Source organism: Octopus sinensis, linkage group LG27, assembly GCF_006345805.1.
Source record: "Octopus sinensis linkage group LG27, ASM634580v1, whole genome shotgun sequence".
NCBI classification, from domain to species: domain Eukaryota; kingdom Metazoa; phylum Mollusca; class Cephalopoda; order Octopoda; family Octopodidae; genus Octopus; species Octopus sinensis.
In genome coordinates, this window is record NC_043023.1 from 4,262,441 (window position 1) to 4,289,940 (window position 27,500).

The window sequence follows — 27,500 nt, forward strand, 5'->3', positions numbered from 1 at the left end:
AAGGGTTGAATAAAGTGAGAAGGGATACAATATAATTACCTGGTCTGGAAGCGGACAGCAACAAGTCTCTGCTTGAAGAAAACCTTCACACCATCTACGTTGGTCTTGCGTACATAGATATGGATTATAAAGGTCTCATTCTGAAATAGAGGTGGGGATGAGTTAGAAGAGGGTGGTGTTGGTGGTGGGGATGTTGTAGCATTCAAGTATGGTGATGGTGGTAGTGGCAGCAGTGACAATGGTCATGGTGTGGTAGCTGATGGTAGTGATGATGATGGCAATAATGATAGTGGTGTTGGTGATGGTAGCGATGATAGTAAGGATGTGATTTCTAACAATGGATTGTGAAGATGGTGATGATGGTTAATAGTTGCTATGACAACGATTGCAAAGATAACAATGGTGATAGTAAGGCAGTGAACTGGCTGAATTGTTAGCACACTGGGTGAAATGCTTAGGGGTATTTCATCCACCCTTACATTCGGAGTTCAAACTCTGTCATGGTCAACTTTGTCATTCATCCATTTGGGGTCAATAAAATAAGTACCAGTTGAGTACAGGGGTCGATATAATCAACTTAATCCTCCTCTGAAATTGCAGGCCTTGTGCCAAACTTTAAAATTGATATTAATATCAATAGTTTCAGATTTCTGGCACAGGGCCACCAGTTTTTGAGGGAAAGGAGGGGTTAATTACATGGACTCTAGTACTTGACTGGTACTGATTTTATCAACTCAAAAGGATGAAAGGCAAAGTTGATTTCAACAGATTTTCACTCGGACTGTAAAGACAGATGGAATATCACTGAGCATCTTGCATGGCATTTTACCCATCTTTACATTCTGAGTTCAAATTCCACTAAAGGTTTTAAATTTTAGCACAAGGCCAGCAATTTCAGGGGAGGGGCTAAGTTGATTACATTGACACCAGTATTCAACTGGTACTTATTTTATCAACCCTGAAAGGATGAAAAGCAAAGTCAACCTTGCCAGAATTTGAACTCAGAACATAAAGATGGACGAAATGCCTCAAAGTATTTCGCCCACTGTGTTAACGATTCTGCCAGCTCACCACCTTAGATCAATTAATAATAAAAGCATGGATAATAATAGCTTCAAATTTCAGCACAAGGTCAGCAATGAGGGGAGTGAGTTGATTACATTAAACCCAGTGCTCAGCTGGTACTTATTTCATTGACCCAAAGTGGATGAAAGGCAAAGTCAACCTTGGTGGAATTTGAACTCAGAATGTAAAGAGCCTGAAGAGATGCTGGTGAGCCTTTTGCTTGTTGCCCTAACAACAAGGATAGCTTGCTGCCTTAACTCTTCAACTGCAAAATTAAATTTCATGGGTATTGCAGTAATGATGTTAAATATCTACCAAAAAGTATTACTGGTATTTTCTCTAAATCACATTACCTCAATAAACTTGACATTTCTCTATAGAAAATAGTTTCAAACATGACATTCTTCAACAAAAGACAAATTGATAGATAAAACTGCTTTCCAAAGTTACGGGTAAATGAAATTTGGAGTAAATATATCTGATTCTGTAGTAAAAGATTAATTGCATTAAACAATGTAGTTAGAAATAGCAGCCAAATCTCCCTCACTTTAGAAATTACTGTCTTAACCCTTTCCTGGTGAAATTAAATTCCATGGTTATTCCAGTCAAGATGTTAAATATATGCCCAGAAAAATAGAATTGGTATTTTCTGCAAGTCATGTTGCATCAATAAACTTGACAGATCTCAACAGAAAATAGCTCCAAACATGACATGCCTCCATCTTTGTGGTTTATTAAGCTAGTTTTTGGAACTTAAATTAACATGAAATTTTGATGGAAAGTTTTTAGCCTTTTAACTGTGAAATTCAATTTCAAAGTTATTCTAGAAATGATGTTAAATATCTACCAAAAAATGTCATATTGCCTCAATAAACTTGACATATCTCAACAGAAGTTGTTCCAAACATGACATTCTTCAACTTAAGATAGATTGGTATAACTGCTTTCTGTATAAGGCAGCGAGCTGGCAGAAACGTTAGCACACCAGGCAAAATCCGTAGCAGTATTTTGTCTGCCGTTATGTTCTGAGTTCAAATTTCGCCGAGGACAACTTTGCCTTTCATCCTTTCGGGGTTGATTAAATAAGTACCAGTTACGAACTGGGGTTGATATAATCGACTTAATCCGTTTGTCTGTCCTTGTTTGTCCCCTCTGTGTTTAGCCCCTTGTGGGTAGTTAAGAAATAGGTATAACTGCTTTCTGAAGTTAAGAGTAATGAAAATGTGGAGTTGATATATCTGATTTCCGCAGTAAAATGGCAAATGACGTGGATAATAATGACAATTGCCATGAAAATGGTAATGATGATGGTGAAGCTGAGAATAATGATGATTTCAAATTTTGACACAAAACCAGCAAAGTTCAGAGGAGGGGTTAAGTCAAATATATTGAACCTGGTGATCAACTGGCATTTATTTTATCAACCATGAAAGAATAAAAAGCAAAGCTGACCTCGGCAGAATCTGAACTCGGAACATAAAGACAAATGAAATGCTTCTAAGCATTTTGCCTAGCATGCTAACAATTCTGCCAGCTCTCCACCATTTGCTGTCTATTAATAATGATTTCAAACTTTGGCACAAGGCCAGCACTTTTGGGAGAAAGGTGTAAGTCAATTACATCAACCCCATGTTCAACTGGTACTTATTTTATCGACCTTGACAGGATGAAAGGCAAAGTTGATCTCAACAGAATTTGAACTCAGAACATAAAGATGGATGAAATGCCACAAAGCATTTTGCCTTGCGTGATAACAGTTCTGCCAGCTCACAGCCTTATATTAATAAATAATAATGGCTTCAAATTTTGGCATAAGGCCAGTTACGTTTGGAGGAGATGTAAGTTGATTACATTGACCTCAGTGTCAAACAGGTACTTATTGACACTGGAAGGACGATAAGCAAAGTCAGCCTCAATGGAATTTGAACTCAGAATGTAAAGACTAAAGAAATACCATCATGCATTTTGTCTGGCATGCTAATAATTCTGCTAGCTTGCTGCCTAAGGAATTAGGAATAATAATAACAGCAATTACGATGAACATGGCAATAGTGATGATGGTGGTGCTAGTGATGGTGTAAATGCTGAAAGCAACAACTGTGAAGATAGTGAGAGTGATGGTGATGAGGATAGAACTTAACCTTTTCTATCCAGTCATGTTTTGTGTGCTGCAACTGATAACAGGACGACTCTAAGGGATGCATTTCCGTCCCTGAAACAACAAAAATTATACAGCAATTAGAGGTACACAAAGAAGTGACAATTAAAATACAGGTAGATTTTATATGATTAGTAATAGGCACAGGTGTGGCTAATAAGTTTGCTTCCCAAGCACATGGCTCCAGGTTCAGTCCCACCTAGGGTAACTGTTTACTATTATAGCCTCAGGATGATCAAAGCCTAGCGAGTGGATTTGGTAGATGGAAAGAAGCCTGTGTCCGTGTCCACCACCACTGCTTGACAACTGGTGTTGGTTTGTTTACATCCCTGTAACATAGCAGTTCAGCGAAAAAATACTGATACAATAAGTACCAGCCTTTAAGACCAAAAACATTTTCATGGCAGTGCCACAGTCTAATAACCAAAACCAGCAAAAGATAAAAGTGTGTGTGTGTGTGTGTATATATACAACAGGTTTCTTTCAATTTCTGCTTACCAAATTCTCTCACAAGGCTTTGGTTGGCCCAAGGCTGTAGTAGAAGACAGTGAGATGGAACCTAGAACCCTGTGGCTTGGAACCAAACTTCTTACCCCACAACCAAGCCTACAACTCTCACTAGTTTAGTTTGGAGATACTGAATGTGTCATTTATATCCTATAAAACTTGCTGTTATAATATTTAAGCAACAATTAATAAATTTGTTGAAGTATTTAAAGCTTTGTCAGGCTAAAATTAATTAATTATAGGCACACTAATTAGTGATAATTATAATATAGATGTGTTCGATATAGATGAGGTTGTTAAATGCAAATGGAGGGATAAGAATGTGCATGTGTGTATGTGTCTGTGTGTACATGTGTGGGGATGCGTGTATACATCTATGTGTGTCTGCACACATCTGTGTAAGAGTACATGCCTATATGTGTGTATGTGTTTGTACATATCTGTGTATGTGTATGTATACATCTATATGTGTGTTTTTATGTATATACACATTTGTATGTGTGTCAATATATGTGTACCCATGTGTATACATCTATGTATATATACATGTGTGTGTGTAAAGATGCCTGTGTACGTGTGTATAAACGTCTGTATGTTTGTGTTTATGTATATAAACATCTGTCTGTGTGTATAGATGTCTATGTGCATGTGTGCATACATCTATATGCATGCGTTTATGTATATTCACAGCTATGTTTGTGTGTGTGTATGTACATATGGGGCACATGTGTACATGGTTGTGTGTGTGTGTGTGTGTGCATGTGTATATTTCTGTGTCTGAATGTCAGCATGTGCGTGTGTACATGTGTGCATGCAGGCATGTCTATGCATGCATGCATGTGTGTACATGTGTGTGTATACATCAGTGTGTGTACCTGTGCATGAGAGCCACACACACAACTTACCTGAGTCATTCCAGCTGTTGTCATTCTCGTTACTGACCAACTGTTCTAGAACATTATCGGTCATGACATTGTCCATTGAGTCAGCTGTCTGGTTGTGGTCATCACCAATGTCAGCCTGCAAGGGGACAGAAAAAAAGGGTTGAGATGATTCATTAAAGTGGGAGGAGGGACAACAATAAACAGAAATGGGAGAAAACCATAGAGTGAAGAAGTCTGCTTCGTAACCATGTGGTTCCAGGTTCAATTTCACAGTACAGCACCTTTGGTCAGTGTTTTGTACCACAGCCACAAGTTGACCAAACTTTTCGAGTGGAATTTGGACAGAGATAGGTGTAGGCATGGCTGTGTAGTGGAGGATAAACACACATCATCATCATTTAATGTCCATTTCTCATGCTGGCATGTGTTGGACAGTTTGACCCAAAACTGGTAAGCTGGGGAGCTGCACCAGGCTCCAGTCTGATTTGGCCCGATTTCTACAGCTGAATGCCCTTCCTAACACCAATCACTCCAAGAGTGTAGCCGGTGCTTTTTACATACCTCTGGTATGGGTACCAGTTTCAAAACACTGGCATTGGTCACAACTACAATCTCACTTGGCTTTACAGGTCTTCTCAAGCACAGTATATTGCCAAAGGTCTCAGCCACTTGTCATTACCTCCATGAGGCCCAAAGTTCAAAGAGTACTTTTTACGTACCACCAGCATGGGTGCCAGTGTAGGAAGTTAGTAAGCTTCCAGCAGTCCATGCAAGATACAAGAAACAACTTTCGGGAACAAAAGTGGTTTATTAATGTAGAAGGTTGTAAACTTTCTCCCATATTGAAATTCAATAAGCTGGAAAAAGTTATGTTATAGTTCATGGTTAGCAGCTGGAGTTGCTGTGTATGCGAATAAAAATCCAAAATTAGGGGATGGAGTGGATAAAATCCAGGCTACAAATGTTTCATAGCTAGCAGGACCTTGGAAGTAGTAATTGCCCAAACGAGGGGTACTCTGCTAACTACTTGTTAGGCCAAAGATACCTTAATCAAATGAAGCTTACATTATCGTCAAGAGATCCCATCTTAACTCACAGGAGATTTTATCAAAAATGCAGCCCAACGAGTAACTAGCAAATTACCCCTCGTTTGGGTAATTACTACTTCTGAGGTTCTACTAGTAATGAAACATAAGTAGCCTGGATTTTATCTACTCCATTCCCTTGGTCGGGTAACCATGTACCTTCTCCACAGCAAAACACTTCATCATCTGACACAAGATCACCTCGTCCCAATACCCCCTCCCCTCTCAAAGGATCTTTGTCTTGCAAGTTACTTGGTGACCCGACCAATGCTGATGTCATGTAAAAAGCATCCAGTCCACACTGTAAAGTGGTTGGCATTTGGGAAGGCATCCAGCTATAAAAACCTTGCCAAAACTGACCTTTACTGTGCCATGTAAAAAGCACTCTGTTATTCTGCTGGGTGGTTGGTGTTAGGAAGGGCATCCAGCCATAAAAACCCTGCCAAAACAGACAGAAGACTGGTGCAGGCTCTTGCCTGGTCAGCTCCTGTCAAACCATCCAACTCATGCCAGCATGGAAGGTGGACATCGAATGATGATGATATATATATCATAGCTAGCAGCACCTCATGTATGTATACACAATGGCCGTCTTTCAGTTTCTGTCCACCAAATCAACTCACAAGTCTTTGGTTAGCCTGGAGCTATATTAGAAAGCACTTGCCCAAGGTGCCACAAGCAAACTTCTTACCATGCAACCACACCTGCACCTGTGTGTGTGTGTGTGTGTGTGTGTTACTGTCTCCTGGCCTGGACTTGGCGTGATGGGCGTAAACAAGTGTCGCTGTCATGGAAGCTGATTATTTCCAATCCTCAGTGCAAACACATCTGATCATGGAAAATATTACCTTACCTGGAATCAGGTGAGGGTTGGTATCAAGAAGGGCATCTGGTCACAGGGGAAAAAATGTCTCAACAATTTCCAACCAATCAAACGAAAGCATTGAAAAGTGGACATTAAAATGACAATGATGATGACTGCAGAGGTGAGGAATAAGTCCAAGGTAAGCAACAATAAGACAGACAGGAGGGGGGGGGAGGTCAATAACAGAGAAGGGTCAGTAATAGCAAGAGAGGTCAAGCATTGATGAGAAACATGATGAAATAGAGAAGAGTAGTGACCAACCTCCAGGGAGGTCCAATGGCTGTGAACCTTCTTTCTCACTGTCAGAACCATTGAAGTAGAAGAGTCGGCCAGTTCCATCTTGCAATTGTTGGAGTCTATCTCACTGTTGAATGTCAGACCCCACACTGTACCATCTGGAATAAATAAGTAAATTAATGATGAAGATGATGATGAAACAATAAAAGCTGTAAAACAACTAAAATTGGAACAGCAAAAGATCATGATAAAACAATGGCAAGGAAAGCCGCTTTATGGTAAATACTGGGTTAAACTAAGCAGAAAAGAAATAGACAAAGCAAAATCCCAACAATGGCTCAGGACTCAAAGCAGAGACTGAAGGATTTTTAATTACAGCACAAGACCAAAGCCTTCTCACCACAAATTACCAAAAACATGCAATGAAAAGAAATACAAGTAACTGCTGAATATGGGGAGATGGAGAAGAAACAATAAATCAGACTGCCTCTGGCTGCCCAGCCCTAGCTAAGAAGGAATATATTCACAGACACAGCAGAGTTGGGACTTACATACACTGGAAACTATGCCAACACTATGGAATAACAACAGAAAAAAGATGTTATAGGCACATGCCAGAAAAGGTCACAGAAAATGCGAAAGCAACCATACTCTGGGATATGCCAATACACACAGATAGAGAAATTAAGGCCAATAGGCCGGATATAGTTGTCAGAGATCACCAAGAAAAAAAATGCTTTCTAATTAATGTATCAATACCAGCAGATAACAATGTTTCTCTAAAAGAAACGGAGAAACTTTCAAAATAGAAATAGTCTGGAGATAGAGGTAGCTCAAAAGTGGAGTGTAAAAACAGAATGAATTCCTATCATAGTATTCAAACAAATACATAACAAAAACACCAGGACTAACAAGTATTTATAACATACAGAGAAAAGTATTACTAGACATCGCACACATCCTACGTAAAACACTTTCAATACAGTAAAAATAAAAGCATCACAACAAACAACAGCACACATCCAAGGAACACAGAGCTGCGCTCGGTAGAGCAGTGAAAGCACGTAATAAAAATAAGACTAGTGCATAATAATAACGACAATCATGATGATATCCTAGTGAAAACAGGATCTAAGAAAAATTAACAACTATGATGAACTGAAGTATACATGGTATACATTAAAAGAAGGGAAGTATACATAGTATACGATAGTAACAGAGAGAAAATAAATGGTAATAGTGATGGGGTTCCCCTGATTAGTGGCAGGGAAGTGCAATGACATCCTCAGGGAAACTTTGGGCATTGACAGAAACAAACTGGTTAGTCTGTTCCAGAGGACTTTTTAGTCAGGGACTACTATGGATAATTTCCAGATGTCCTTGGCTTTGCAGTGCTACTGGTTTGAGATGACTCTATAGGCATGGATGTGCTGTCAGATGGGCATAATCACGGAACCCCACCATCCAAGATCTTCCTGAAAACCAATGACAAGTGCCCTCTCCGACTCACAGGTCTACACTTAGAGCAATACCATCCACTCTTGCCATACTGGCAACTTTTACCCACCTTTCAATAAATTCACTTGAGGAGAGCACCCCCACTCTCCAATCTCACTTTCCTTTACAAGTAAAACTTGAAAACGTCAATGAAGGCTCTACCAAAGAGGAAAGTCTCTGTCCTCATTCCTTTCAGCTTTGCCCACCAGACAACCTCTTTTGCCACAGCAAAGGAAAACTGCCTTGCCTACCAGATTAAAGGAGAGCAGTAGGGTAACCATCACTATGGGCTTGACTGACAGATGGATCCATCCCACATTTTACTTCTCAGAGCTCTCAATCTTACTTGCTTCAGTTAATTTTGTGAGAGTGGACAGCAACAAGATGGATCTGTCCTACAATGCCCAGTCATTGAACAAGTGCATGCAGAATGCACCTTGGACAAGCCCGTCTGACAGTACATCCGTGTCTATAGAGTTCATCTCAAACCAGTAGCACAGCAAAGCCAAGGACATCTGGAAATTATCCATAGTAGTCCCTGACTAAAAAGTCCTCTGGAACAGACTAACCAGTTTGTTTCCGTCAATGCCCAGTTTCCCTGAGGATGTCATTGCACTTCCCTGCCACTAGTCTTCTATATATAGCTAAAGTGGAAAACTGATTCTATTGCCTGACAATCCTTTGCCTCAGAGAAATGGTCAAGAGCCAATCTCACTGCTAACACATCAGTCACAATGCCTTTACTGATCACCCCTTCTAGTTTGCTAACTAGTTCTACCTCTAATCTATTTCTTTCTATTGCTCTTTGCTAAACAATATCAATTCTGTTCTAATCGCCCTCTTCATGGCAATCCACAACTGGTTGTTGAAAATTGCCCCTGCCAACTTCCACTTAACTAGTTTGCTAATCCAGTCGCTGTAGTCTTCGATTGCCAGAAAGGACATGTTCAGTTTCCAGTAACCAAGTCCCTGTGTCTATGAGTCCTATCTAAATCAACTATGTAGATCACAAATTTGTGGTCTGTGTAGCCAACCAATTTGAATTGTGGACACTCTCTGCAGACCTAACAAATACTCTATCTAAATACAGTCTGGATGACCTGTTATGGTTGCTCCATGTCTACACTGGCACATCAGGGAAATCCAGTCAATTCTTTACTACCCACAAGGGGCTAAACACAGGGGAGACAAACAAGGACAGACAAACAGATTAAGTCGATTACATCGACCCCAGTGCATAACTGGTACTTATTTAATCGACCCCAAAAGGATGAAAGGCAAAGTCGACCTCGGCGGAATTTAAACTCAACGTAACGGCAGATGAAATACGGCTACGCATTTCACCTGACTTGCTAACATTTCTGCCAGTTCACTGCCTTCATCCAGTCAATACCTATCAGACAGCTGGAAGTTTCTGAGCAGGTTTTCGAGGCTTTTACACCCACTTCTTCTATGTACAAGACCCATACAGTCTTTCCACATGTCCAAATATGATTCCAGTCCCCCACTAGTACTAAAGCAGATGTTTCCAAACATGTTTCTAGGCGTAGGAGTGGCTGTGTGGTAAGTAGCTTGCTTACGAACCACATGGTTCCGGGTTCAGTCCCACTGTGTGGCACCTTGGGTAAGTGTCTTCTACTATAGCCTTGGGCCAACCAAAGCCTTATGAGTGGATTTGGTAGACAGAAACTGAAAGAAGCCCATCGTATATATATATATATATATATATATATATATATATATATATGTATGTGTGTATGTTTGTCCCCACCAACATCGCTTGACAACTGATGCTGGTGTGTTTACATCCCCGTAACTTAGTGGTTTGGCAAAAGAGACCGATAGAATAAGTACTAGGCTTACAAAGAATAAGTCCCAGGGTTGATTTGCTTGACTAAAGTTGGTGCTCCAGCATGGCCACAGTCAAATGACTGAAAGTAAAAAGAGTAAGCCTGAAGAAATCTGGCCTTCTGACCCCTGTTGGACTAAAAGCTGGAATGGAAGGACTGATTCTCACTGCACAAGATCAATACCTGACTACAAACAACTATAAAAGCAAAATAATGAAACCAGGCCCTCCTAACACCAAATGCAGAATGTGCAACCAGCACAATGAGACAGTTGACCACATCATCTCTGGCTGTTCAGTCCTTGCCAAATCTGAATATACATACAGACACATCCATGCCAACACTACAATATAAAAACTGACAATAAATGGTATAAACATGTGCCAAGCAAGGTACAGGGCAATGATCAGGCCACAATCATCTGGGATATGCCTGTTGAAACTGACAAAGAAATAAAAGCTAATCACCAAGACATAATAATCAAAGATTGGAAAAAAAGACACCATCTGACCAAAATATTGTCCAAAAAGAAGTGAAGAAATTGTCAAAGTACAAAGACCTTAAAATTGAAGTTTAGAAGATGTGGAGCATGAAGTTGAAAATAATACCACTGGGCATGCTAAAAAAACATAGCAAAATCCTAGAAACTATACCTGGATACTCAACGCTACACACTATCCCAAAAAATAGCCCTGCTAGGAAGAGCCCACATCCTATGCAAGACACTATCACTTCAATAATACAACTCAAACAAAACAATTCAGAAACGTAAGACACATTCTATATAGCAAATATCCAATAAAACAAATAACCACCAGCAGGTCAAATACCCAACACACAACACAAACACTAAAAGAAACCAAAGACTGCACCACATCCCTTAAATAAAATGATGAAATACAATACTGGGAAGAGTTTGCACACTCCCAACAACAACAAAAACACACAAAGCTGCATACACCCCAGTAACATGGAGGTGTAGCAGGTGATGCAGTAGAAATTTGTCTGAAACTATCAAATTTTAAATAATAATAATAATAATAATATTTATTGGTCACAGATCACATCACATGGAGGACAATTATCAAAGGACAAGTTACAACACATAAAAACAGATGAGGTGAGGAGTAAGTTGATACCACTGACCCTAGTACAAGACTGGTACTTTCTTTTACTAATCCTAAAGGGATGAAAAGTAAACTTAACTGCAGCAGGATTTGAACTCAGAAGATAAAGAGCTGGAACAGTTACTGCAAAGCCTTTTTTCTGGCACTTTAATGATTCAGCCACTTCACTGCCCTAATAATGGTTTCGAATTTTGGAACAAGGCCAGCAATTTCAAGGTGGAATTAATTGGTTTAACTCACAAGGCTTTGGTCAACCCAAGGCTATAGTAGAAGATACTTGGCTGAGGCACTAATCAGTGGGACTGAACCCAAAACCATATGGCTGGGAAGGGAACTACTTACCACACAGCTGCATGTGTGGCTAAACAGTGTTCAAAAAATAGTTGAAATAGGAAATGACCCCATTCTGCACAAGACATTATCAATTCAATAATACAACTCAGACAGAACAATCACCACACTCTACACAAACCTTATACAATAAAGCACTGAATAGAATAACTCATGTAACATTAGTCAACAGGATCAATATAAGATCAATATCCAATAAAATAATATGGCTCACATTACACACAGCACAAGACAAGAAACAAAATGGTGAAGAACAGTAACAAAAGGAGTCTGTGCCCCTCCAACCTGCATGGAAATAAGAATACACACACTGTGGTATCATAGGATTGCAGCAGGTGATGGAGTAGAAACTGAAACAAATCAAACAAATAAACCTTTGTACTATAGGCACAAGGCCTGAAATTTTGTGGGAGGTGGGGTTTAGTCAATTACACTGACCTAAGTACTTATTGTACCAACTCTGAAAGGATGAAAGGCAAAGCCGACCTCAGCAGGATTTGAACTCAGAACATGCAGACAGACAAAATGCTGTTAAGTATTTTGCCTGGCATGCTTATGATTCTGCCAGCTCACTGCTGTAGAAATAATAATAATAATATTGACCCTTTCTACTAAAGGCACAAGGCCTTAAATTTAGGGGAGTGAAAGGGGTTAGTCAATTACGTTACCCCCACCCCAGTCAACCCTGAAAAGGATGAAAGGCAAAGCTGACCTCAGCAGAATTTGAACTTAGAACATAAAGACAGACAAAACACCACTAAGCATTTTGCCTAGTGTGCTACCAATTCTGCCAGCTAGCCAAAGTAAACTTTAGATCCAACTTAATATGGATACCTTGTTAAAAAACCAAATACTGCGGTATTAACCTTGCAAGATCATCTCAATTAAGTGCTTGGTGCATAAAAGTGCACTCACAGATCATAGCAAGTGAAATTCCTCTGTGATGTGCACCAGAATTCCCACATCCCATCATTTTGTTCTATTAGAACTCATCAGTGGGAGGCACCAAGTGACTGCATCTCAGCCAAATCTCACTGCTATGATATTTCAGCATCTGAAAAGATGCTGATGTTGCAAATAGCCAGCAGGCTTATTAAAAATTAATTAGCAGGAGTGGCTGTGTGGTAAGTAGCTTGCTAACCAACCACATGGTTCCGGGTTCAGTCCCACTGCATGGCATCTTGGACAAGTGTCTTCTGCTATAGCCTCAGGCCGACCAAAGCCTTGTGAGTGGATTTGGTAAACGGAAACTGAAAGAAGCCTGTCGTATATATACATATATATATATATGTATGTGTGTGTATATGTTTGTGTGTCTGTGTTTGTCCCTCTAGCATTGCTTGACAACCGATGCTGGTGTGTTTACGTCCCCGTCACTTAGTGGTTCGGCAAAAGAAACCGATAGAATAAGTACTGGGCTTACAAAGAATAAGTCCCGGGGTCGATTTGCTCGACTAAAGGCGGTGCTCCAGCATGGCCGCAGTCAAATGACTGAAAATAGTAAAAGAGTATTAATGATGGAAGCAGTATTAATACCAGAATTAATACCTTCTTATCACAGATGCCTTGTTGAAACACCAAAGGCTGCATTATTAGCCTTGATAGAGCCTCTCTATTATGCACTTGGTGCATAAAAGCACACAGTATTTGTAGGAGACAAAATTCATTTGTGATTAATGCTGGAACTCCCATATGTGATTTCAGTCTATTGGGAACCATTAGTCACTTCATGTCAGCTAAATCTCACTGCTACAGTATATAGAATTCCTGCATCTTTTCAGAAGCTGAATTCCAGCACCCATGCCAAATTTTCTTCTGCTACATTCTATGTGTGTGCTTTTATGCAACAAACACAAATATGAAAGGATCTCTCCAGGCTAATAACACAGCATTTGGTGTTTTAACAAGGCACCCATGTTAATTTGGATATAAAGATTACCTTTTGGTGTTAATACCAATTCCATTGCTAATAATTAATCTTTAATAAGCCTGCTGGCTATTTGCAACCTCAGCATCTGAAAAGATGCTGAAATTCTGTATATCATAGCAGTGAGATCTGACTGTCATGCAGTGACCAGTGCTTCTCAATAGAATGAAATCATGTGATATGGGAATTCCAGTGACTATGATGGACAAATTTCATCTGCTACTATCTATGTGTGTGCTTTTATGCACCAAGTGCCTATATCAGAGGATCTCTCAAGGCTAACAACATAGTATTCAGTGTTCTAACAAGGCAGCCATGTTAAGTTGGATATAATGATTACTCTTTTGTATTAACTGTTTATATCACTAATAATAAATAATAATAAGCACTTACAGTCCTTTGGCACAGACAGACACAATTGTGTAGCCAAAGCATTACAATTTCAAAGAGGTTCTGAAGTTAGCAGGAAATGATACCAACACAAACTTGAAGGTCTTACAGGAGCTTACTGTACAAACTGACCATGAGATTCAAGCAAGACGAACCAGATATTATCATTCTAGACAAGGTGTTAAATAGGTGCATCATGAAAGATGTGGTTATGTCTGCTGATATGAATGTAGAATACTGCCTACACTATTGTATGCCTGTGAGACTTGGACAATTTATGAATGCCATGCCAAAAAGCTAAACCGCTTCCACATGAACTGATGGAGAAATCTGTTGAAAATCACCTGGCAAGACAAGGTCCTAGACTGATATATCAAACATTTACACACTGCTGAGGAGAGCACAAGTCAGGTGGGCAGGTCACCTTGTTGGATTTCCTGACACGTAACTTCACAAGAGACTGTTTTACAGTAAATTGGCAGAAGCCAAGCATACACATGGTGGGCAGGAAAAGTGTTTCAAAGATACACTCAAAGCCTCACTGAAGAGCTTTTACAGATTAACCTCAACAGCTGGGAAATGCAAAGAACAGGATGGCTCTGCCTGGTTATAGCTGCACCAACAGAAGTTCCACCTCCTACAAACAGAATCGGATCATAGGAGCACCAAGAACACATGAACTGTGCTTGTCCAGGGCCAACTCTTTGACTTCATTTCCAGCAGACCACCAGTGCCTGACCTGCGGCAGGACCTTCCGAGCATGCAGTGGACTGATTGGCCACAGCTGGACACACCATGATCCATCTTTTCCATGTGATGTCCTGGTCATTGTCAACAACGAAGGACGAACATTATTAGAGGTTAAAGAACAGGTAAAAATAGGAAAATACCAAGGGAAATGCAAGGACTGAGGAGTGTTTCCGAAAAAGTTAATCTCAGTAGTTATAGGTGTCCTAAGCACCATTACAGACAGACTGCATTGGTCAGAGAGAATTTGTGGAGTCAGATTTTCTACAGCCGGATGCCCTTCCTGTCACCCAGTAAGGTAATATTACACCATCATCAGATACATTTTTACAAAACATTGGAAATGAAGGACACCACTTACTGACAGTGACTGTCACTTCACATATCAAGACAAAAAGGCAGCAACACACACACACAGATACATATACATATATACACAACAGGTTTCTTTCAGTTTGCATAGCATCTTGGGTAAGTGTCTTCTACCATAGCCTCAGACTTGAGGGTGGATTTGGTAGATGGAAACTGAAAGAAGCCCGTCGTGTGTGGACCTCTACCACTGTTTGACAACCAGTGTTGGTGTATTTATAAACCTGTAACTTAGCAGTTCAGCAAAGGAAACTGATGGAATAAGTACTGGGGTCGATTCATTCAACTAAAAATTCTTCATGGCTGCAGTCTAATGACAGAAACAAGTAAAAGATAAATAAAAGCCAAGAGAATGACAGTTACCTCGAAGCTTCATCTTGACTCCAGTCTGCGAGAATTCTGGATCACTGAACTCAGCTTCATCTCCTAATTTCACAGTGATGGTCACATGGTCATCTGTTTGGTTCCAGTCATACTTCAGACCTGCAGAATAGAATGGACACTGGTTAGTATTGGATATATTGAGATTAATTAATTGCTGGTAGGGACACCATATTTCATTATGCAACCATAATATACTACCAAGTATATTAGGTTATAAGTAAATACTGTGCCTCAGTATATAATCCAACCCATGCCAACATGGAAAAAGGGATGTCAAATGATGATAATATATATGTATGAGCAAAGTTTGATTTTTTTTTACCTGTTAGCAGTGCAATTAAATCACTTTATAAGGATTTTTTTTCTACAGAAATTAGAGCCATCACTGAAAGTCACAACATTTCATATACGAATATGTCTTTGTAAAAATTTTTATCAAAGATAGAAAAATGTGTGATGGGTGTGTATGCATATTTCAAGAGTTATTGCTCCTGCTTTAACACTACATCCAATCCACTAACCACCCAAAAATATATTGCTTAAGTAGCCACTAAATTTAGTGGAGTAACACTATTGGATAGACTGATTTATAGGATCTTTTCACTTTGACCGGCAGATTTTTTTAATAATTTCTTTGTAACTAAACACTTTTAAATTTCGTATACTGGTAGAATGTGTTACATAAAACATCTTTTTCTCTTGGCTTTCTTGAGAAAATTCTGTAGTTTGTAAGCTATTTGTTGTTTAATTTCTTGCATTTCGGCAATTTCGACCAATCAATGATGTCTATTGAGGTGAATACAATTTCTCTGGATCTTTGTCAACAACAATTATTTGCAGTGTCATATGAAATTGTCCCTGTTATTTATGACATATTTCATATCAGTTACGTTCATATGAATAAAAGATTATCGTTATTAAACTTTTATTAATAAACACATATTCTAAGTTCACAACATATGCAGTTTTAATTTCCCTCTCTGTTGCACAGATACACACATTACATATTATATATTCGTTTAAGAAACAGATTGGGTTTATTTACATTTCTGAAGAAAAAAAGATACCTTCCCCCCACCCCTAACCTTAACTCTAACCCTAACTCTAACCATAACCCTAAAACAGATTGAAATGCAATAGATCGATACTAGGGTCATAATTATGGGTGGACACTAAAGAGGGAACGGTTTTGTTATCCAGCTCTGTTTATGAGTGACCCCTCAGTTTATGGCCACAGGGTATCTTTTTTCTCATAAATAGCAGTGACAATTTCATATGACACTGCAAATAATTGTTGTTGACAAAGATCAGGAGAAATTGTATTCACCTCAATAGACGTCATTGATTGGTTGAAATTGCCGAAATGCAAGAAATTAAACAACAAATAGCTTACAAACTACAGAATTTTCTCAAGAAAGCCAAGAGAAAAAGATGTTTTATGTAACACATTCTACCAGTATACGAAGTTTAAAAGTGTTTAGTTACAAAGAAATTATTAAAAATCTGCCGGTCAAAGCAAAAAGATCCGATTTATATATTAAACACATTCCTGGCAATGTGTATGTATATATTGTTTTACAGTCATAATATCCTACCAAGTACATCAAAGGCTTATAAAGTCAAGACTATGACTCACCTGTGTAAGCAGTGCAAATCAAATCACTTTTTTAAAATGTTTTCTACAGTCTTTCTATAGAAATTAGAGCCAGCACTGGAAGTCACAATGTTTCATGTACGAATACGTCTCTTTAAACAAAAACAATGTGGTTGAAAATAGCAAAATAGGCAACAGGTGTATATGCATATTTCAGGAGTTATTACTTGTTGATCAGTACCACATCCAGCCCAATAACCATCCATGGACAGATTGCTTAAATAGCTACTGAATACAGCAGTGTAACACACAATTGGATATACCAATTTTACATATTAAACACATTCCTGGCAACTTATGGAAGGTTGTTGAGGATACGTGTTACAGATATCCTCATTAGCATTTTACATTCATTTGCTATACTAACTTGAATTAGACAGGTGATTTCACCCATGTTAGTTTATTCACAGCATTGCAGACCGCCTAGACAGGTAAAAAAAAAATCAAACTTTGCTCATACATATATATTATCATCATTTAACATCCCTTTTTCCATGTTGGCATGGGTTGGATTATATATTATACAGTGTTGGGGCCACAAAAAGCAATGTACTTAACATAACCTGTAAAATGATTTGTAGTAGGAACGGCGTCCAACCATAGAAGCCATGACTAAAACTGAAATACTGTAGGAAGATATGGTCGTCTGACCTATTCAATCACATTGAAACTTTCTACCTACATATGCCAGCATGGAATGTGGACATAAAATGGTGATGATATATGTATACAATTACACACCTGCTTGTATAGGCATAACAAATGCAATATCCTGTTTGAGTTGGTCTGACAAAGGTAATGCCATAGTAATATAATAGGTCAACAATTACAAACAAGACACAGAGATATACACACTTGGGTGTGAGAGACATGCTCACGCCACTTCTACATTGAACTACACAATCAGTCAGTATGTGAGTACAATATCTTTCTGGGAAAAATATATGAATGCAATATCTTTCGGGGGTGGGGGGTCTTTCTGGGGAGAAAATGTGGGTGCAGTTATCTTATCAATCCATATACATATTTGTACACATATACGTAAACAAATGTGCACCTCAGGTAACATGGTTAAGGTATACTATAGTAAGATAAGCTAATACAGTTTGTAGGACAGGTCAGGTGGGTAAGAGAGGAGGATGAACACACTGTAACTGAATAAATTAATGGAAGAGAAGTTAAAACATTTAACATGTAACAACCCACTTTTCCCCCAATCTACCCTAAGAAACCCAACTACAACTCCTCTTCTAACTGCATCTTTCTCTTCCTCACATTTCCTCTTCATAAACTATGATTGTATTCCAATCTCCTTTCTTGCCTTGCTCACTGTATCACTGTTTCCCCCACCCCCAACACACACACTTTATTTTTCTAACCAGGTTCTACATTCATATTCTTGTTACTTGTGAGTACACCCTAGCACTACACCATCTCTCTTCAGCTCTCTCTTACACTTTTGCTGTTTCCTACTATCTTTCTCTCTTCCCCTTGGTCTCTCTCTCTCTCCCTCCCTTTTTTTCCCCTCTGACTAGGTAACCAAGTATCTCCTTTACATCAGTACAATTGTTTCTGGCCTCTTTCTTGTACTTCTCTCTCTCTTCCTCACTGGGAAACCATGTACCTCCTCTAAAGCCAGACACCTGTTTCTGCCTTTCTATTCCTCTATTACACTATAACTTTCCATCATCTGATACTGGATCACCTCCTCTAATGACCCATCTGTTGTGGCAAGACACCAGCTTCTGTCTCTGTCATTTTGCCACCCTCAAACCTCCTCAAATGCCCGTCCCTCTCTTAATTCCTCGTCTTGCAAGTTACTTGGTTACCCTTCCAGTGCTGGTGCCACATTAAAAGCATCAAGTACACACAGTAATGTAGTTGGTGTTTGGAAGGAAATCCAGCCATAAAAATCATACCAAACGAACCTCACCTGTGCTACTGCCACATAAAGAGCACTGTGTCCATGGAGCAGAGTGGGTGGTGTTAGGAAGGACATCCAGCAGTAAAATCCCACGCAAAACACACACAGTAACCTTGCAAAGTTATTCTACCAATCCAGCTCCTGTCAACTGCCCTACCCATGCATGTATGTATGGAAAAGGGACGTTAAACAATGATGATGATACATATACATGTATATATGCATACATATACATACATACATATATATATAAATATATATAATATACATACATATATGCATATATATACATGCATATATACATATAGATACATATCACATGATCACGTGACCGACCAGACCATCAGATGTTGCTACACATCGCTGGTCACAATGCGTTTGCATTGTTTTAGCCTTCGAACAACGCCACCCCACTGGCTAAGCAAGCAGGCTAACAGAAGAGTGAGAGAAAGAGTGGTGAAATAGTACAGCAGGGATCACCACCCCCTACCAGAGCCTCGTGGAGCTTTTTAGGTGTTTTCACTCAATAAACACACACAACGCCCGGTCTGGGAATCGAAACCGCTATCCTACGACTGCGAGTCCGCTGCCCTAGCCACTGGGCCATTGCGCCTCCACTATATATATATATATATATATATATATATATATACACACATATATTCATAAGCATTTAGATATGTAAATAAACAGATCAATATACAGACGGATAGGTATATAGACTATATGAACAGACACATATGGAGACACGGATCCACACACATACATACATACGCATACACACATATATACATACATACACATGCAAACACTCATACATACGTACATGCATGCATAGGCACACACACTGACCCACACACATGCACACAAACAAACAAAAGGGAACGCAGTGTAAATAACGAACAGAGTCAAGTCTATTGAAAAGGTTGCAAGATGCAACGAAAATTTTAGAAAATAAAAATAAGAAATAAGTGGAAATTTTACCGGTGAGTGTGTTAAATAATAAGGCACTAAAAGAGAATGACTCTCCCCAGACACAACAGAATATACATATATATACATATACATATATACACGCGCGTGCACATATATATATATATATATATATATAATATATATATATATATATATATATATATATACATACACGTACATACATAAATATATATACACATATATATACATACATTTTAATTTTCTCTGTAGTTTCAGCTCAGAGCCGCGGTCATGCTGATGCACTGCTATTTTGCTACACTGTTATTACTGAGAGTCTCCTCCAATATGTGGCACTTGGTGAAGAATGGAGTTTGATGTAGCTACCCTCATTTGCACTTCTTGCCGTGAAGTAGGTTTATCTAGGCCTTTCGACAGGAAGAGGCCCAGCCTTGATTTAAAAACGCCTACATCTACTTTGTGCAGGTTCCTCAGGCTCTTTAGGAGAATATGAAAAGCTGTGGGCCCCTGAAACCCAGGTTGTTGCAGTAGCTGGTCCTGAAGTGTGATGGCATTGCTGGGATCTTCGGCACTATGCAGTGTCGACCAGTTCTAGCATTGGTGTTGCTTACAATGCCAAAATTTGGCACAATTCCTTCCAGGATCTTCCAGATATATATTACTGCATACCTCTTCCGTCTTCTCTCCAGGGAGTATAGTCTTAGCTGTTTCAACCTTTCCCAGTAGCTGAGCTGTTGCAAAGAGACAATCTTCTTTGTGAATCTTCTCTGGATTGCTTCAAGGTCCGCTGATAATTTCACACTGGTGGGTGACCATAGCTGTGAGCAGTAATCCAGGCGACTGAGGACGAATGTCCGCCAGCGGACCATCATGGTTTCCTTATCTCTGGTTCTGAATGTTCTTAGGATCCATCCAGCCAGTCGTCTGCACTTTGTCGCCATCTTGGTAATGTGCACTTGGAAAGAGGTATCATCACTCATGTCAATACCCAGGTCCCTCACAGACTTAGGCTCTGGGATTGAAATTCCCTGTGGACTGGTGTACCCTGTAAGTTTAATATTCAGTTTTGGATGCTGGTAGCACAGGGCCTGGAATTTTTCAGCATTAAACTGCCTATTATTATCTTCACCCCATCTGTAGATTGAGTCCAACTCCTGCTGCAGGTGTGCAACATCGCTGGGGTTCTGTATTTTCTGCGAGACTTTCGTATCGTCTGCATAGCTTGCCAGAGTGGCTATCCGGGCATATCTGAGAGGCCCACTATAAAAAGCAGTCGTCCCAAGACAGTGCCCTGTGGAACACCACTCACTATTTATGTGTTCATAGAGGTGGCTCCATTAACCAGTACTACCTGATTCCTATCTTTCAGGAAGTCATGTAACCACACTCCAAGTTTTCCAGCTATGCCGAGGTCACGTAGTTTGTGGCATATCATACCATGATCCACTTTGTCAAAAGCTTTTGCAAAATCAAGGTAGATTACGTCCACATTTGATTTGTTGAGTAACTGCCTCAACACCCAGTCATAATGTTGTAAGAGTTGGGTCAGGCAGCTCCTACCTGGTCAAAAACCATGCTGGGTATCACTCAGCAAGTTATTTTCCTCAAGGAATGCGATTAGTTTCTTTCTGACTATCCGTTCCATGACTTTGCTGATGTGTGAAGTAGGAGAGAGATAGGCCTGTAGTTTTTGGCATCTGCTCTACTTGCCCCTTTATGTATTGGGCATATTATTCCCTCCTTCAGCTTGCTTGACAGTTTGCCATTCGCAAGGAAGCTCTGGAAGAGAATCTTGAGGGGTTTTGCCAGGGCATGCATACACGCTTTGAGGAGGATTACTGGGAAACCATCAAGACCAGCAGTTGAGTTTGTGTCCACTTCATCTATGGCTAGTAGGACATCTTCTTCGCTAATATCAATGTATTCCATTGTAACTGCCTCGTTGGTTATGGGTGAGGCGGAAAAGAAGTCCACTGGTTCGTTCACTTGTCTATGTTCCAACGGGGTGGTAAAGACACTTTTGAACTGGTCATTCAGTATCTCACTGATCTTAGTTAGACTGTCTGTGAGGGAGCCATCCTTTTGGAGGAGGGGTCCTATCTTGTAGTGTACTGAGACTGTTTCTTTCACGTAATGAAAGAAGGCCTTTGGGTTTGATTTAATGTTTTTTATAACCCAGGCTTCTTTGTCTGCTTTCTCCCTCACATAGGATTGTTGCAGCCTTTTTTCAATCTCCATCAGTGTTGTTTTTAGGCGGGACGTTTTGCTACTTTTGGGATGTTGGTTGAGTTGATTTGCAACCTTCGTCCATCATCTCATGAGGATCTTCCTGTCTGTTGGAATCTTGCTCCTATTTGTTTTGGCCTTCTGCTCTGGGACATATTTCTGGCATACGGCTTGCACAGAAGACATGAAACATTCTAGTTTCATGTCAATGTCTGGTGTGGAGAGATATTTCGGCCAATCCTCTCTGAGGATCTCTTTTTGGATCGATTTCCAATCTGCTTTGTGGAAGTTCAGATTGGAGAGGTTTCGGGTTCTTCCTTTAGGCTGTATGTCTCTATATATGTATATATGTATATATATATATATATATATATATATAATATATATATATATATATTATATGTATATATACATATGTATGTATATATATATGTAAATATACATATGTATATGTATATATATATGTAAATATACATATGTATATGTATATATATGTGTAAATATACATATGTATATGTATATATATGTAAATATACATATGTATATGTATATATATGTAAATATACATATGTATATGTATATATATGTAAATATACATATGTATATGTATATATATATGTAAATATACATATGTATATGTATATATATGTAAATATACATATGTATATGTATATATATGTAAATATACATATGTATATGTATATATATGTAAATATACATATGTATATGTATATATATATGTAAATATACATATGTATATGTATATATATATGTAAATATACATATGTATATATATATATATATGTATATAAAGTTAATCCAAACAAGAAAACACAGAAAAAAAGAGAAAAAAACACAGCAACACAGGACGTGGAACAATTAAAGTATTATTGACTCTCAGGAAAGAAGGGAAGGAGGGTTTAACGTTTCGAGCGGAGCTCTTCGTCGGAAACAAGGAGAAGGAAAGATCCCAAGGAGGGAAGATATATATGTATATATGTATATATATATGTATATTATATATATATATGTGTATATATATATATGTATATATATATATATATATATATATATATATATATATATATGTATATAGATATATATATGTACTAGCAGAGATACCAGGCGTTGCCCGGTTACATTCAATTGAAGAATTAGACTTTTCTGTTATATATATGGATACACACACACACACATATATATATATATATGTATATTAATATAAATACATGAAAGTACATGAAGTTTGTTAAAAAAAAGGGATCATGTATATACCTCCTGGCTGTTGAGATTATAACACCTTGTTGTAAACAATGTTCCTTGTTTTTCTTGTGGAGCATATACAAAAAGGTTTCTTTTGGTTCCTACTCTTGAGCAGCTAACATACAGTTGCCCATGCGAGAAGCAGGGCTCTTCCAAGAGAAGACCAGCTACAGAGAGGGTTTGACCCTGAGATTTGTTAATGGACATGGCAAAGCTGAAGCAAATGGGGAATTGCAGTCTTCTAAATGTAAATGGAATTTCTGCTCCTGATGGAGTAAGAGGAATTCTTGGAATAAAGACGTCATCACCTTTTCCACATCCAGAAAGAATGATCGCCTCGATAACGTGTGACATCATTTTCTTTATCAGCAGTCATGTTCCATTGCAAAGTCTTGGTGGTTCCAGATTGCAGCGTAGCATTACAGGAGTTCCAACTTTAAGTGCTAATATGTGTGGAGGTAGTCCAGGAGGCCCCAGTGAATTGAGAAATTCAAGAGGATAGTTCACAATTTCATTTATATCTGGAATTGTATCAACAGACTTATAAGTGTGTATAGTGCCGGGAAGAGAATGCATTAGCTGTTGATTAATTTTGTTAACAGCAACGTTTTTTGGAGCTAATATTGCTCTTTCACACAGCCAATTGTGATTTTGGTAGTTTTGTGTGAAGTTGGGAAAGACTTTGTCTTTGAGGTCATCTACAGAATTAACAACAGAGGAAAATGACCACACTTCCATTTGTCCTGCAGCATCGAGAGGCATCTTGCCTTCACCAAGTGTCAAATGTCCTGTGCAAACTTTGTGGACATTTTGTCGCCGTGTAGCTGAGCTCTCATGTTAGTGGTGAGACTGAGGATTGTAACATGATGCCACAGAGTAGAAGACTTTAGGCATGCTTGGACTTCACCTGCTCTAGTGCCTTTCGGAATGACAGGAAGAGTTTGCCTGATATCACCTGACAACAGAAGCGTTAGACATCCCATTGGAGCCTGACAGTCTCGGATGTCTTTCAGGGCTCTATCTAATGCTTCCAAAGCTCCCTTGTGAACCATAGTGCACTCATCCCAGACAATTAGATGACACATTTTTAAGTACTTGTCCCTGATCTGAGCTTTTGTTGATGTTGCATGAAGGCATTTCGGATGCTGCTAAATTGAGCGGGAGTTTAAAAGTTGAGTGTACTGTCCTGGCACCGGGTAACAAAGTAGCTGCAATGCCAGAGGAGGCTACAGCTACTGCAATGTCCTGTTGCTGCCTAAATTCTGCAAGGAGAAGCTTTGTAATAAATGTTTTTCCTGTCCCGCCAGGAGCATTGAGGAAGAAGATTTGTCCCTCGCATTGGCGTACACTGTTAAGAATAGTTCTGTAGGCCTGTAGCGGGTCCAGAAGTAATTTAGGCTCATTTTCAACAATGTACTTTGAAAGCGCTTGAGTATCGTAGGTTGTTTCACAAATGACAGCAGTGGGAAGGCTATTTACCCTGACCTGAATGCTTGTGGCAGGCCATACATCGACATTCATTTCCACCCAGTTTAGCAATTCTGTCTTCAATGTCAATGAGTGTTTTGTTATAGATTTCATTGCTGGTACCCTCCATGTCAGGATAGAGCAGTTGAGGTTGGCGCTGAAAGTCTTCAGCCAGGTTGTCTCTATATTTGAGCCATAGAGTGGCCAGATCACACAGTTCGCATGCCTGCAGTAATACTGCAAATAGTGCCCTGAGACTTTTAGGTGATTGTGATAAAGTAGCCTCTCCTAAAGTTGCATCCCATTGTGCACTATCTTCTAGCAGACCTTGTCGATAGCAGGCTTCTCTGTATGTTGTGCAGACATGTCCATGAACAGTTTTTAGGGCCTGGAAAGACGTTGGCCCTCTGACCTCATGCGGTCGTAGACAAAGGTAGAAGCACTCTTGTTGAGTGGGATGCACTGTATATACTCGCCCATGGCAAGTGTGAAACTTAATGCCAGGGTATCCATGAACATTTGACCTACTTTCCGTGGGGCCCATTTTTTTCCATTCCAAGTGTAGTATGATGGAATCTGTGGATACAGCAAGGTTTGAGCGAATGGATCCACTTGACAAAGCTTGAAGAATGCAGTGAGTGTGCTATCCCTTGGTTCCTCTGCCAACAGAGAAGCATTAGCATCGGTGAAGTACACTCTTTGACCATTTTCCAGGTGCATTGCAAGCTGTTGAATGGCGGGGTGTCATTAGTGAATTGGAAAGCCAAAGATACGCCAGAAAGCCTCGTTGCTACTTATGTACCGTCCCACCTGATAATGCGTCAATTCATCGTGGCAGTATTCTTGTTGAAGTCCAAACATTGCAGCGTCAGAACCCTTGTTTACATATTTGCAAACGTACTTGATGGATTTAACGGAGTTGCAAAACTCAACGTTGATGTGGGCATTGAAAGTCTTTGACAGGAATGGGCAGTATGGAACAATCCATCTATTATCAATATCGTGCTGTCCGATAGTTGCTGTGAAACCTCCGTCTTCTGGTTTTCTGCATCTGTATGATGGATACCCATCAGCATCTGTCTGAGTTTCTTGTAGGAACCTCCTTGAAAATCTTTTTGAACATATGCTGTCCTTCAAGCATGGTGTGTTTATGTTGGATCCACGCCCACATGGACCATGTTTGCTTTAACTATTTTGTATAGTTCTTTGTCTAAAGCTAGATCAGGAAGCTCTGCAGAGATTATCTTGTCGATGTCATTGGAATTGATCTTCGCTGAGAGCCAAAGCAAGATATGAGCATGTAGAAGGCTCCTTTTTTGCCACTCGATTGTGTACATGTCACATTGTATGGGCCCAAAGACTTGCCCTTTTTGTATGAGCTCCATGAGAGAGATTAACTTCAGATGGAAAACTCGGGCGTTGAGATTCCGGTTCGAATGTAAGGCAGGTTTGAAAGTGTTCCCAACAGTTATTAGTTGTAGTGGTAGAGTGTTTATGCCAAATATGTACGTATGCAAGTATATATATGTATGTATGCCTGTATATATGTACAAAATCCACTGAGAAGGTTTTTGTTGGTCTAAGGCTACAGCAGAAGACACATGCCAAGTCACCACACAGTGGGACTGAACCCAGGACCATGTGTTTGAAACGTAGTTTGTTACCACACAGCCACACCTGCCCCTATGTGTGTGTCTGTGTGTGTGCGTATGGGTAGATATATTATGCATGTATATATGTGTATATATATATATGTGTACATATTACATGTACATCTATATATATATACATCTACACATAAAATACAAAATACAAAGTTATATCTTGATATCGTTAGTGATAACAATACTCGAAATATATAACAAACTGGAATTGTAGCCCATCTCTTGCAATTTCGATCAATTGGATCTTGTCCTTCTTCTTGTATAGAAGTGTACGGCTGCAGTGAAATTCATTTTTGGACTTTCTTCTATCGAAGGCATTTTAACAAAAATGCTTCTGGTGAAAATATTGTCAATTTTCCCGAACAGGGACAAAATTCAATTTTTAAACAATAACCAAAGCCCCTTCTCTGAAAGGGGGAGGGTTACGGTTTACAATTATTTAACAAATGCAACACAACAACGTTTCCCTGACGAGGAACCAACAAACGTGATTACAATAGTCAAACAGTAATAATAACAACAACAAACCTTTTTAATTTATCCTCATTTATGTGAAACCACTTATTCAAGTTCAAGTCATTGATGCAATATTATACGAATTGCTAATACACACACACACATAATAAGGGTGAAAAATTGAATATTAATTTCGATAAATATGAATTGAAAACCAGTGGTGTAGCATATAAGACCGTAGCGGATCTTCTTCTAGCAAAAAGAATAACCACTATTAATGGTTCATCCCTGTTATATAATACTTTCACTTTATTAGTTTCAGTATTAAAATGAAAGTGTCTGCATTACAAAAGAGAGATGATTTTGTTTCACTTTTAACACGTAATACTAAAATAGTGGAGAAGATATGATATTGCTGTGGGGTTGCCCTAGGGAAAAAGTTGAACATT

At 39.1% G+C, this 27,500-nt stretch overlaps 1 protein-coding gene across 1 annotated transcript in view; it reads right to left on the bottom strand.

Annotated features, from left to right (window-relative positions):
• Positions 1–27,500, bottom strand: part of LOC115225149 (ubiquitin carboxyl-terminal hydrolase 19) — a 91,606-nt gene that overhangs the window by 55,004 nt on the left and 9,102 nt on the right. The window contains exons 2-6 of the mRNA XM_029796101.2: positions 15,423–15,542; positions 6,826–6,959; positions 4,636–4,750; positions 3,207–3,277; positions 40–140 (exon numbers count right to left, since the gene is read on the bottom strand). Coding sequence (XP_029651961.1) covers positions 40–140; positions 3,207–3,277; positions 4,636–4,750; positions 6,826–6,959; positions 15,423–15,542 — 541 coding nt within the window. The remainder of the gene's footprint in view (positions 1–39; positions 141–3,206; positions 3,278–4,635; positions 4,751–6,825; positions 6,960–15,422; positions 15,543–27,500) is intronic.